General features: G+C 36.2%; 1 protein-coding gene across 3 annotated transcripts in view; it reads right to left on the bottom strand.

Annotated features, from left to right (window-relative positions):
• The window catches only part of LOC311276864 (interferon-induced very large GTPase 1-like), a 37,185-nt gene that overhangs the window by 16,979 nt on the left and 6,165 nt on the right, over positions 1-14,041 (bottom strand). For all 3 annotated transcript variants that reach the window (XM_084386849.1, XM_084386848.1, XM_084386847.1), the window contains exon 2: positions 4,171-4,774. In XM_084386849.1, coding sequence (XP_084242975.1) covers positions 4,171-4,744 — 574 coding nt within the window. In that variant the 5' untranslated portion in view covers positions 4,745-4,774. The remainder of the gene's footprint in view (positions 1-4,170; positions 4,775-14,041) is intronic.

The following is a 14,041-nucleotide window of genomic DNA, read 5'->3' as shown; positions in this document are numbered from 1 at the left end:
CCTAGAGCCCTGAGAACATTGCAAAATAAAGTGTTAACTTACTTTTTCTTCAGTGTGTTATGTTGCTGTTTGTACATGAATAAGATCTACAAAGTTACATGGTTCAAAGTCTCCCACAAAAAAAATTGTATCTAAAAGAGAAGGTAGATCCAGACCTAACTAAAACACCTCGATCAAACCCTGCATAGGGCTGGGCGATTTAAATCGCGATATTGTTATGCGCATCTCATCAGTAAAGCCGGTTCCTTGATTAGTAGTAAATCACCATCACCTGCTTTTAGATGGAGTGGCATTTACTACAAAGAGCCGTAGTTAACTGACAAGCTGAGCCAAATCACATCAATATCGCGGACGTATCGCCAGCGATTTTTAATGCGATATGGCTCAGCTTGTCAGTTAACTACGGCTCTTTGTACACAGCAAAACCTCCAGTGTTAAATTAACACCCCTGGAAGTGTATGAGTCCACACTCAAGAGTGTTTAAGTTAATGAGATAACTAAGTGATTAATTTAGTGATGATTGAGCATTATTGAAGACACCTGATGTTAACAAGTAGAATCGCTGAAGGAGAAAATTGCAAATTGTAAGTTACCATTATTGTGATGGGTAGTTGCTTTAGTTGGTCTCTGAGCCTTTTAACTGTACTTTAGATTTTGTTTGGCTGTTATATCTGAGTTAAAACTGCCAGTTGAACAAAGGATAAACAGTGATCTGATGGTGTTGGTTATATTATGACAATCATCATTTGAACTTGATCACTGAACTCTTTCAAATTCTTCTTTTTATGTTGTTGGTTAAAGCATAACTGTGAATCTGAATAAATGGTCAGAATTTTTGATATAATATAAAGGATTTCTTTAAAGTTGTTTAAAAAAAAAAACTATTCTTTTAGGCACACACAGATGTCAAGATTCAATCTATGCATCTCAACAATGGTGAGGAGCAAAATATTCAATGAGGAAAAGTAAATTGACAATTCAGATCATAATTTATTCATACCGCAATGCATGATGGGAGCCATTAATGAGTTGTGATTGGTGGTAGCCACTGCAACATGCTTTATTATTGTCACCATTGTTGAGATTCACAGGCTGATTATTGATGTCTGTGTTTTAATTGAATATGTCTGAATGTCTTTTTTATCAGAACAATGTTTATTAAATATTTTGAATTATAAGTAAAGTACTGATAATCATAGGCTGAAGAATCACAAAACTGCTGTTAATAAGTTAAACCAAACTATCTTAATATGTTTCATTTTTCAGATCACAGCATGATTATGTCAAAACATAACCAACACTATAAGATAACAATTTACTTTGTTCATTTAACTGTTATAAATCAATAACAGCAGACAAACAACAGTAAATATTAAAGTAAACATATAATGGTCTAGAGCCCAACTAAAGCAAACACCCATCACCTTAATGGTAACTTACAATTTGTGATTTTCTCCTTCAGTGATTCTGCTTGTTAACATCAGGTGTCTTCAATAATGCTCAATCATCACTAAATCAATCACTTAATTATCTCCTCAGCCCTAAATGCCGCTTCATCTGAAAGCAGGTGATGGTGATTTACTACTAATCAAGGAACCGGCTTTACTGACGAGATGCGCATAACAATATCGCGATTTAAATCGCCCAGCCCTAACCCTGCACTTACGATCAAAAGTACAGAGATAGATTTATGTTTATAAACATAGCATCCTCTGTTCTCCGCTTATAACATGAAAGTATGACAAACATAGATGCACTGCGTGTTCTGTTACACACTGGCTGCTCAAGCTGAGCTCAAGCTGTGCTTTAACACTGGCGGCGTTTGTCACGTTAAGCTGAACCGCAGCTTGTGTAATGCAAATACATATGAGTATCCAATCGATCTGCATTTTCAGAATTCAACAATGACTCGATCTTATATGGTCAAACTGACAACATTTCTATCTGTCTTTATTATTGCTTTGGAAGCTAAAGCTCATGATTATGGTAAGGGGCGTGCCATATCCGACACACGCTTGAGGTGTGCAGCCAATTACAACGCACTGGGTCAGCTGGCCAATCAGAGCAACCTACGCTTTTCAGAAGGAGGGGCTTTGTAGAAATTACGCATTTTAGAAATACGGCGCATAGAGGAGCTACAATAAATATATTTTTTGAACAATAAAACATGTTAACGTATTCTACTACACCCAGTACACAAAATAATCATCTTTGAAAATAGCATCATATGACCCCTTTAAGACATAGCCGACTGTTTTTACAAGGATACTTGCAGAGACTGGAATTTTGACAATTTTGTATGTATGTGTCCGTTCAAGCACAAAAAGACGAGAACTGAATTTATTCATGTTCTGTCTGTGAGGATCTCTGCACAAAAAAACGGGGCGCAAGTTCTAGATCGCTTTTGCATCTTCTTGCTTGAATGTTTAAACTGATAGGACTTAAAAACACATGCTGCGAATCACACGCATTCCGAACCTGATCTACGATGCCTAAACTTGACATCACATACGCTGCGACGTGACTATCTCGGATGCACACATCATGATATTGATTCTAAAATGATATATCATGCAGCACTAAGTTTACTTTTTCCTTATTCAAGAACACAATGGTGAAATGCAGAGATCAAACTAGCTGCATTACAATAACCAGTCCTGAACTAAAAATCAAGTCACGGAAATTGAATAAAACATTCTACACTGTAAAAAAGAATACATTGATTTTATTAATATCTAATTAATAAAAAATGAGGCAACAGATTACAAGCAATACTATTAATTAAATTTAACAAATTAGAATTGAGTAATAATTAATCAAATGAATTCCTTTAAAGGTAACCATTTAAAATGAGTAAAATGTACAAAATATCTTTTATTGCCAACATTGAAGACACCTGGTGTTAACAAGCAGAATCACTGAAGGAGAAAACCATAATTAAAGTCACCATTGTGGAGATCAGTGTGTGTTTTAGTTGGGCTCTTGACCCTTAAATTATTAACTTTAAGTTTTGTTTGGCTGCTGTACATGAGTTATAACAGCCAGATGAACAAAGCGAAAAGGTGATGTAATGGTGTTGGTTGTGTTTTAACATAATCATTATTTCACAATTATTTGACCTGAATCACTGAACTCATAGAGTCCAATTTATGAGTTAGGTGAACTATATTAATTATAGCACCACTGACCTTGTACGGCACAATATTTTTTAACTTGTACAATGTAAGGCAAATAGTTTTTAAAAAGTTTATTTTACATAAAAAGGAGACACACAGACATCAATAATCAGCCTGTGAATCTCAACAATGGTGACATTTATAAAACATGTTGCAGTGCATTCTGGGTTCCACCAATCAAAACTCATTCATGGCTCCCATCATGCATTGCTGCATGAATAAATAATGAGCTTATGTTCATCTGTTTGTCACCATTGCTGAGATTCATACGCAAAATCTTGATGTGTGTTTGTGCCAAAAAAAAAAAAAAACATTTATTTATTTTTTATTATTGATTTGATCATTTGGATTTCATTGAAAAGGCTAAAAATATTATACTGCTCTATTTAATAAAGTTATTTTAATAAAATTAATAGTATTGCTTGTAATCTGTTGCCTCATTTTTATTAATTAGATATCAATAAAATCAATGTATTCTTTTTTACAGTGTATGGAGCGCCAGAAGGGTCTTTGTTAGGCTTGCTGCATGTGTGACTAACATACTACATGATTGCGAATTCAAAAGTGAAAGCAAAAGTGAAAAGCTTCATTTCAAATACAGTGCATATTGAATGTGGCTCTCTGATGCCTGCAACATATTTACAATAAAATTACCTAACTATATAATTGCAAGAGAATGCAAAAGCACTGAAATATATTTAAACTCATATTTTTTCCACCACCATGTAACTTAATACACATATCTCACTGACACAATGTAGTCAGAGTTCAAATATCAAACTTTCTAGCTGATCTCCATGAATGAAGAGAATGATGGAGTATGTTAACACTACCTTCACATGCCGGTGCCTCTATCTTCCGAGGCACCCTCCTATATATCCTAGACATCAGCTGACTCGATGACTTTCACAATTAGTCACCAATGTGTTATAGAATATTGAAGAATATTTTTCCCAAATATTAATAATATTTTGTGTAATAGTGACTCACTTACCTATCGTGTCAGGGTGTGTTGAATATATTTTTGTAAGCAGCTCTTGAACTTGTCCTCTCTTGTTGTTGTTGTTGAACACATGGTATCTCTGATTATATTTCTGAACGAGTTTCTTCAGGGGTTTAGACTCATTGATGAAATCATCTATTGACTTCTTTTCTTCCTCCAGTTCGTCTCCTCCAGTGAAGAGAATCCAAGTTTTCTTCAAGCGGTTTTCTCTCAGCAGCTTCTCAATCTTCTCCACAGTTTTTCTCCCCTTTCCAGTGAATCTGTCAGCTTTGATGACCAGCAGAAACACACAGGGATCTGATTCACATCTCAGAAGAACCTTTTCATAAATCTGCTGAATCTCCTCTTCACTGAGCTTTGTGTTAAATAAACCTGGTGTGTCATAAACAGTGACCCGTCGTCCACAGACCATCCCAGATTCAACAGCCAATTCTTGTGTGACACAAGTGAAACTTTCCTTTGATTCGAAAGCTTTTAGTCCCAGTATTGTGTTTCCTGATGCACTTTTCCCAGCTCCTATTTTTCCCAGTAACACCAAATTCAGACCTCCAATCATTTCTGCCATTTTCAAGATGTGGCCTAAAGCTGAAAAGTGCTGCAAGACAAGAATGAACACGCATTTATCAAAAATCTCATAGACATTCCCTTCAGTACATATGGTACGTGAGAATGCTTTGTAAGGACCTACTGGCCCGGAAACTGTTTCAAATAGAGCAGCTGAAGGCATCTTGGGTCTTTTCTTGGTGCTTCATTGTATCTGATCTCATCATTATTATTATTATTATTATTATGACCTAAAAAGTTCTCACAATTCCCACAATTATAACAAAAGCCTGCAGAGGGCGCCATCGGCCTGGTGGTTGCTGTTTTTAACAGTAGATCAAATCCTTGTTTAAAGGAACTGTATGTAAGATTGTGGCAAAAACTGGTACTGCAATCACTCAAATTACTGTAGAGCAGTGTATCCCCTCCCCCCTGACTTGAGGTTGCCAGATAGGCTGCAGGATCCAGCAGGAACGTAGGCTGACACGTTTGTAGCTGCAGCTGTGGTAACTACAGCAGAGCTGGCAACCCGGATGCTGAAACAAAACTGACTTTGTGATTGGTAGATAGGTGGAGGGTAGGGCTGGGCGATATATCGCATGACATTGATATGCGCATCTCATCAGTAAAGCCGGTTCCTTGATTAGTAGTAAATCGCCTTCACCTGCTTTCAGATGGAGCGGCATTTACTACACAACAAAAACTCCAGTGTTAAATTAACACTCAACAGTGTTAAAGTTAATGAGATAATTAAGTGATTAATTAAGTGACTATTGAGCATTATTGAAGACACCTGATGTTAACAAGCAGAATCACTGGAGGAGAAAATCACAAATTGTAAGTTACCATTGTGGTGATGGGTGTTTGCTTTAGTTGGGCTCTTGACCATTATATGTTTACTTTAATTTTTACTGTTTGTCTGCTGTTATTGATTTATAACAGTTAAATGAGCAAAGTAAAATGTGATCTGATAGTGTTGATTATGTTTTGACATAATCATGCTGTGATCTGAAAAAGGAAACTTATGAGATAGTTTGGTTTAACTTGTTAGCACCAGCTTTGTGATTCTTCAGCCTATGATTATAATATAGCACTTATATTCAAAGTTTTAATAAACATTGTTCTGATCAAAAAACTTTTAGATAAATTCATTTAAAACACAGATATCAATAATCAACCTGTAAATCTCAACAATGGTGACAATAATAAAGCATGTTGCAGTGGCTGCCACCAATCACAACTCATTAATGGCTCCCATCATGCATTGCGGTATGAATAAATTATGATCTGAATTGTCTATGTAATTTACTTTTCCTAATTGAATATTCTGCTCGTCACCATTGTTGAGATGCATAGACTGAATCTTGACATCTGTGTGTGCCTAAACAAATGATTTTTTTTTTTTAAACAACTTTTAAGAAATCCTTTATATTATATAAAAAATTCTGGGCATTTATGCAGATTCACAGTTATACTGTAAACAACAACATAAATCGAAGTCAGAAAGAAGGATCTTAATGAGTTCAGTGATAAAGTTCAAATGATGAATGTCATAATATAACCAACACCATCAGATCACTTTTTTTTTTGTTCAACTGGCAGTTATAATTCAGATACAACAGCCAAACAAAATCTAAAAGTAATAATATAAGGGGTCAAGAGCCCAACTAAAGCAAACACCCATCACCTTAATGGTAACTTACAATTTGAGATTTTCTCCTTCAGTGATTCTGCTTGTTAACATCAGGTGTCTTCAATAATGCTCAATCATTACTAAATTAATCACTTAATTATATCATTACCTTCAACACGTGGACTCATATACACTCCTTTTTTTTGCTGTGTACAAAGAGCCGTAGTTAACTGACAAGCTGAGCCATATCGCATTAATTATCGCTGGCGATACGTCCGCGATATTAATGCGATATGGCTCAGCTTGTCAGTTAACTACGGCTCTTTGTAGTAAATGCCGCTCCATCTGAAAGCAGGTGATGGTGATTTACTACTAATCAAGGAACCGGCTTTACTGATGAGATGCGCATAACAATATCGTGCGATATATCGCCCAGCCCTAGGGAGGGTGGCGCTTCAGGCCAAAACACAAGATGACAACATCAACATCAGTTGAGGGCTGCAACTATCACTTTTAAATGACAATATCCTGGCCGGACTACTGTTGTCAGTGATATAAGTATTTGAAATGAACATGATTTCTTAATGTCTAGTGACATATCAGGGCCATTTTATGATTAATTGAAAAACATTTCTTACATACAGCTCCTTTAATATTGGCCAAACAAACTTTATCTTTAATATTTGGTCACTTCTTATTCTATAGGTGAATAATGCAAAATCTCACCTGTAGTAAGTCCCCAATAACCCTTTATAAAAATAAAAATATAAAAATAATTGTTTACTCTAAATACATGAAGGGAGGAATGGGAACAATTTCACCTGTAGTAAGTCAGTCTTACCAATAGGAACCTTCTACAAGCTTTGGTAATTTTAAATAATAAATTATAGGCTACGTTTAACGCAGTTGGTGGAATTGCATGGCCTGCACTAATGGATCCAATTTTGTATCTCGTAAATTACCCCACTAATAATGCCCAGAATGTTACCAAACTTTTACAGTAGTACACATAGGTTCTGTACTCATAGAATGAGGCATTGGAAAGTTTGTAAGTACATCAGGATCCTGAGTTTATTTAAATAACACTTGCCTAACGGCTCATGCTGCAGCTAACCCGGACGTCGAGGTCACTTCCACACAGCAAAAACTCCAGTGTTAAATTAACACTCCTCGGAGTGTATATGAGTCCACACTCAAGAGTGTAAAGTGTTAAAATATGAGTGTTAAATTAACACTCAAGAGTGTTTAAGTTAATGAGATAATTAAGTGATTAATTTAGTGATGATTGAGCATTTTTGAAGACACCTGATGTTAACAAGCAGAATCACTGAAGGAGAAAATCTCAAATTGTAAGCCACCGTTATGGCGATCAGTGTTTGCTTTAGTTGGACTCTTGACCCTTATACATTAACTTTAAATTTTGTTTGTTTGCTGTTATTGATTTATAACAGTCAAATGAACAAAGAAAAGTGTGATCTGATAGTGTTGGTTATGTTTTGACATAATCATGCTGTGATCTGAAAAATAAAACTTATTGATATAGTTTGATTTAACTTGTTAGCAGCAGCTTTGTGATTCTACAGCATATGATTTTCAGTATTATTCTTATTATCCAAAATATTAATAAACATTGTTCTGATCAAAAGACTTTCAAATGAATTAATTTAAAAACACAGACATCAATAATCAGCCTGTGAATCTCAACAATGGTGACAATAATAAAGCATGTTGCAGTGGCTGCCACCAATCACAACTCATTAATGGCTCCCATCATGCATTGCGGTGTGAATAAATTATGATCTGAATTGTCTATGTAATTTACTTTTCTTAATTGAATATTCTGCTCGTCACCATTGTTGAGATGCATTGACTGAATCTTGACGTCTGTGTGTGCCTAAAAGAAATATATATTTTTTTTTAAACAACTTTTAAGAAATCCTTTATATTATATTTAAAATTCTGGATATTTATGCCGAATCATAGTTATGCTGTAACCAACAACATAAATCAAAAACATAAAGTTCAAATAATGATTGTCATAATATAACCAACACCATCAGATCACTTTTTTTCTTCATTCATCTGGCAGTTCTACCTCAGATACAGGAGCCAAACAAAATCTAAAGTTAATAATATAAGGGTTAAGAGCCCAACTAAAGCAAACATTGATCGCCATAACGGTGGCTTACAATTTGAGAATTTCTCCTTCAGTGATTCTGCTTGTTAACATCAGGTGTATTCAATAATGATCAATCATCACTCATTTAATCACTTAATTATCTCAATAACTTCAACACTCTTGAGTGTTAATTTAACACTCATATTTTAACACTTTACACTCTTGAGTGTGGACTCATATACACTCCCAGGAGTGTTAATTTAACACTGGAGTTTTTGCTGTGCATGATTTGGGAAAAGCCTGTAAAAGTCCTGAGTACAGAACCTACTGTAGAAGTTTGGTACCATTCTGGACATTATTATTGGGGTAATTTACAAGATACAAAATTGGATCCATTAGCGCCTGCACTAAGCCATTTGGCTGATATCTCGAAATAAGCTCTAACTTTAATAATGTCCATGTCCATGTTAGCGTTTCAGAGCGTACCCGAGGACACGGGTTTCGTGACATCAGCGTGTACAATAGAAGTCCCATTTCATTGGCTCATTTCAAACGGCTCCTTTGAACACCCCGTCTCCTTTCTCTCTCGCCACCACTGAGTTTCAAGCACACAAGTTAGTTTTGCACCTGATATATCGCAAAAAGAGTAGTAAAAGTCAAGCTGTGCAATTTGTACATTGCAGTGACAGATTTGAGAAGTTGCAAGTGCCTAATTGAGGTTGTACTACGAATGTGAATGTAAGATTAAATGCAAAAATATATATTACAAGTTTGTGTCTGTCATTGTATTTCTGTGAATGGCATTTTACACATTTGTGTCTACTTGTCTGCAGCTTCAAATTCAGAACACAGGTTTGTGACTATTGTCTGCGAGTGCCAATTTTAACATTCAAATTCAGATTTTTATTTTACAGGTTTTCACATTGGAGCTGTGAGTGTAAATGTTAATGTACAAGTATGAATATTGTACAAGTTCTCAAACTCACATCTACGTGCTCTCAAGTTTTGCTACTCTTTTACCTTCATAATTTAAGGTGTGCCCCTAAATTTTCTGCTTGCGCTCCTACGTTTTTCAGTCAGGGGCTAGAGCACTCTTTGTAAAAAATGTTAGTTTGGAGCCCTGGGGCCAGTTGCACCAGCTGTGAGTAAGTTACAACTTAGCCTAGTTTTGACGTAGATGGACACTTACACACTTCTAAATATTTTTGCGTTGCACCATTAAACTTAGTTAAAGCGCAACTCTACATATAAACTACATATTTACGGCAGCCTCCAATCGGGAGTAAAGGTTGGAATAAAATATCAGACAGACTGAACTGTATCAATAAGCTCTTCTTTTAACTGACAGACTTTAATTCTTTAGACATAATGCTGGTAATGCTGACATTAACCAGCAGGCACAGTACGTCAATGTGATGTCAGGAAGACGTTGGACTCCAACTAATCTAACGTCAGTCAGACGTCATATTTTGGTTGAAAATGAAAGTCAGGTTGACGTCTAAACCCAACGTTTGTTTGGCGTCAAGCTCCAACGTCAGACAGATGTTGAATTTTGGTTGGAATAAGCACCGCAAAAAAATGTGACATGCATGGCAGCACATTAAATCTGTGAAGATCTCAGCAGAGGAGGAGTAGACAACTCCACAAACAGCATTACCAGCTTCACTTATTACTAACCAGACTGACTTTATTTAATATCCATTTGAATGAAATCAATAGATGTATTTTAAAGGTTGTATTTCATGATGGTGTTTAGTGTTTGCTTTAGTTGGACTCTTGACCTTTGACTTTTTAGTATAACATTTTCTCTGGCTGATATAATTGTGTTTTTATAAAGCACATTTGTTGTGGCAAAAAAGCCTATAGAAAATGAGATCAGGTGATGTTGGCTGTTCATTGATGATGATATTGATGAAATCATCATGTAATTGCTTGAATCCCTGATCTTATTCAGTGTCTAATGTTTTGATTATATTGGACTTATATTTTTATTTATATTTAATTTTACAGCATGAGAGCAATGTTGTTTGTCAAATATAAAGGATTTTTAAAACATTTAGTGCATTAAAGTGATGTCATGCTTTTTTAGGCGAAAACATTTTTTATCACATCCAGCAAACATCTCCTCACTATCCGCTAGCTGCCTGTCCCCTGAACACACTGTAAAAAAAAAAACGCGATCTCTGTAGACAGCCCAGGCTCCACAAACAGCAAGAAAAACAAACAGGGCTCACCCGCATAGATATCATATAAAGGCTAGATGTCTCGTCCGCGCTGCTGGCCAATGGAGCTCGACATCCGCACACGGCGGCCATCTTAAGACAGGATGCTCGCTCACTCATAACATGGTGCATGTACTTTTAAATAACCATAACTTGCTCAATTTTCTACCGATTTTCAAACGGTTTGGTTTGTTATAAACGTCAGAGATGTAGCTATTATACTGCATACATATGAATAATTATGTTCAAAATGTTTAAGCATTCAGAATTATAGCCACGTTAATAACGTTTGTAAGAAACCAAACCGATTGTAAATCCGTCCAGATTTCAGCGAGATAAGAGGATTTGTGTGCGTGCTGCTCACTCACCTTAATTCACAGAGTCCTGTCCTAAGATGGCCGCCGGTGATGCCGGAAGTGACTCCGCCTTAAGACATCTAGCCTTTATATGATATCTATGCTCACCCGCACCACGAAACACAACAAACAGTGTTCCAGCCAATCACTGGTAAGAAGTATTTGAAGGTGGGGTTTGGGGGGTTAGTGCGCATACACATGAAGGGGGTGTGGAGGAGAGAGAAGCATGAAGAGGAAATTTTGAATTATGGCCGACACTCGACCAAAGAGACGACATTCCGATGAACAAAATTAATTAATTGCAAAGAAGATGGTCAAGGATAAGGGACAAGGATAAGGGACAAGGATAAGGAACGCGCAAAGTACCAAATTTACATCGGAAAAACCTTCGAAAGGTGGCGAGAACTCCGCCGGCAGAAAGGCTTCCAATCCGACATTCAGTTGCTCTGTTTTTGCAGAACAGGTAAATCCATTTTTCTTTCCTAACTGACGTTCATGTTCGCCAAACAAACACAAGGATGTAATTAGCTAGATCTATGCAGTCAGCGTTAACTTTGGTGAATACAAGTTGTTTCTAGCAGCTAGCAATCAATCTGTATTGTAAATGATCAAGCAAATTCACAGTTGGGCGACAATTTGTGTGAATGATTGTTTTCATCCACTGTTTGTTATGAATTTGAATGTTCATTTATAGGCTATTGACAACTTTGACTAACTTTGTGGTAACACTTTACTTGAAGGGGTGTGCATAAGACTGACATGACACCGTCATAATCTGAAGGAGGTTTTATGCATGTTTATGACAACTGTCATTAAGTGTCATTCACTCAATTATGACATTTTTAATGCAAATATGACATCGTGTGAGATGTCTTTGTTATGGCAACTTGACATTACTAAGACAACACAACCTGTCATAAATATGTCATAAACATGACATAGCAGATTAATTATCAAACTTAAGAAACCACTTAGCTTTATGGGTTAACATTTCATTAAACTGTCATGTGGTTGGTTTTGACATTGGCTGTCATGAGGCCATTATAACATTTTAATGACAAATTAAATTTGTACCACTGTACTTGAGGTCAAGAAAAACATTCATGACACAGTTATAATGGCCTCATGACAGCCAATGTCAAAACTAACCACCTGACAGTTTAATGAAATGCTAACCCATAAAGCTAAGTGGTTTCTTAAGTTTGATAGTTAATCTGCTATGTCATGTTTATGACATATTTATGACAATTTATGTTGTCTTGGTAATGTCAAGTTGTCATGACAAAGACACTGACAGGTTATGATGTATTGGTTTATGTCAAGTTGTCATAAAGACATCTCAAACAATGTCATATTTGCATTAAAAATGTCATAATTGAGCGAATGACAGTTAATGACAGTTGTCATAAACATGCATAAGACCTCCTTCATATTTATGACATCTGCCATGTCATGATTATGAAGGTGTCATGTCAGTCTTATGCACACCCCTTCAAGTAAAGTGTTACCACATTTATCTAACTAGTGACCTTACACACTGAATGAAGTATCAGTAAAACTTAACTTTGTTTGTAGTGACTACTTTGACTTTCCTTTATGCCGGAACAGGGCTGGACTGGGACAAAAAAAAAAAAAAAAAAAAAAAAAAAAAAAAAAAAAAATCGGGCCGGGCATTTTGGCCCAGACTGGCCCACTATATGGTCATAAACACCACCCATCTTTGCCCGCCCTTAATTATATGCATACCATCTCCTATTCATTAAAACCACTAATGCCATGTAATGTGAGTATAGGAACGAGTGAGAGTTAACAGATGAAATAAGTAAAAATTTGACATTTATTAATACACTTCACAGTGATTAAGCCTAAAACAAGCTATAATCTGCATTTGCATAGCAATACAAGTGTTTCTTACAGGATTTTTGGTAAAAATGTGGTGGGTGGACCTTGGTCCTTCTAGGGGGGTTTGGGGGCATGCCCCCCGTGAGAAAATTGTGCATTTTAATGTTAAATTCATCAATCTGGTGCAGTTTGAAAGTTCAAAATTAAAAGCTCCAACCCATATTCAGTGTGCAAATTAAACAAAGAAAAATTCAAACCTCTTTTATTTACAGTGTCTATTTACATTACACCTACTACATAATAGTTATAATATTAATCCAATGACAGTAATTGCCATATTTTGTAAAACAAATGCACTAAAAAATAAAGGAAACTTTCATAATTAGTTTTGTACCAAAACTAATCTATACTTGAAAGAGATAAGCACATGATCTTTTATTTGGACGCAAACTGCATCAAGCTTTTATTTTGGCGGAAAACATGGTTTACAAACGCCTCTCATTAAATTTCTAGTGAATTGCGGTAATCGTCAACCATGCAGATGTGGAAATAATCTGTAACTGGGTTATGGGTTCCTACACTCATGACATAGCCGAAGTGTTTTGAAAGTAGTTCTGCTTACCACGGACTCTACACTTTCTCATCTCTCTCCTGATCCTCACTATCATCATATGCCACAGGAGCTGATGAAGGTCAGAAAACATATATTTTGACACATAAAGCGTCTGCTTTAAGGGCCTGGTTCTATTTTTTCACGCTATTTATCTGCACATTCCTTGCGTTTCTTCTCCATCTCGCTGACTATTCTGGCAGATATTACACACTGACACTGCTGCACGCTCGCTCACTCGTTTAGAGTTGTGATTGGGCCAGCCCAGTGTCAATCAAGGAAAGAACCAATGGGCCGCTGATCTACGTGTTTCATGGACTGGTCTGTCAAAAAAAAAACAAAAAAAAAACGAACACTTTTTTGGACCAATGCATTACACCGGCACAAACCCAGGCCGCCAACTAAGCAAAACAAAACCAAACGAATGGGTGATGTACACATTTTATGGGCCGTTAAAAAAAAAAAGATTATGCATGATTATGAGATGTATCGGCCCAAAAAGCACGTCGGCCCACCGGGAAAATGCCCGGTATGCCC

The sequence above is a fragment of the Rutilus rutilus genome (genome assembly GCF_951802725.1).
Source record: "Rutilus rutilus genome assembly, chromosome: 1".
Lineage (NCBI taxonomy): Eukaryota > Metazoa > Chordata > Actinopteri > Cypriniformes > Leuciscidae > Rutilus > Rutilus rutilus.
This window is presented reverse-complemented; position numbering and strand designations above follow the sequence as displayed.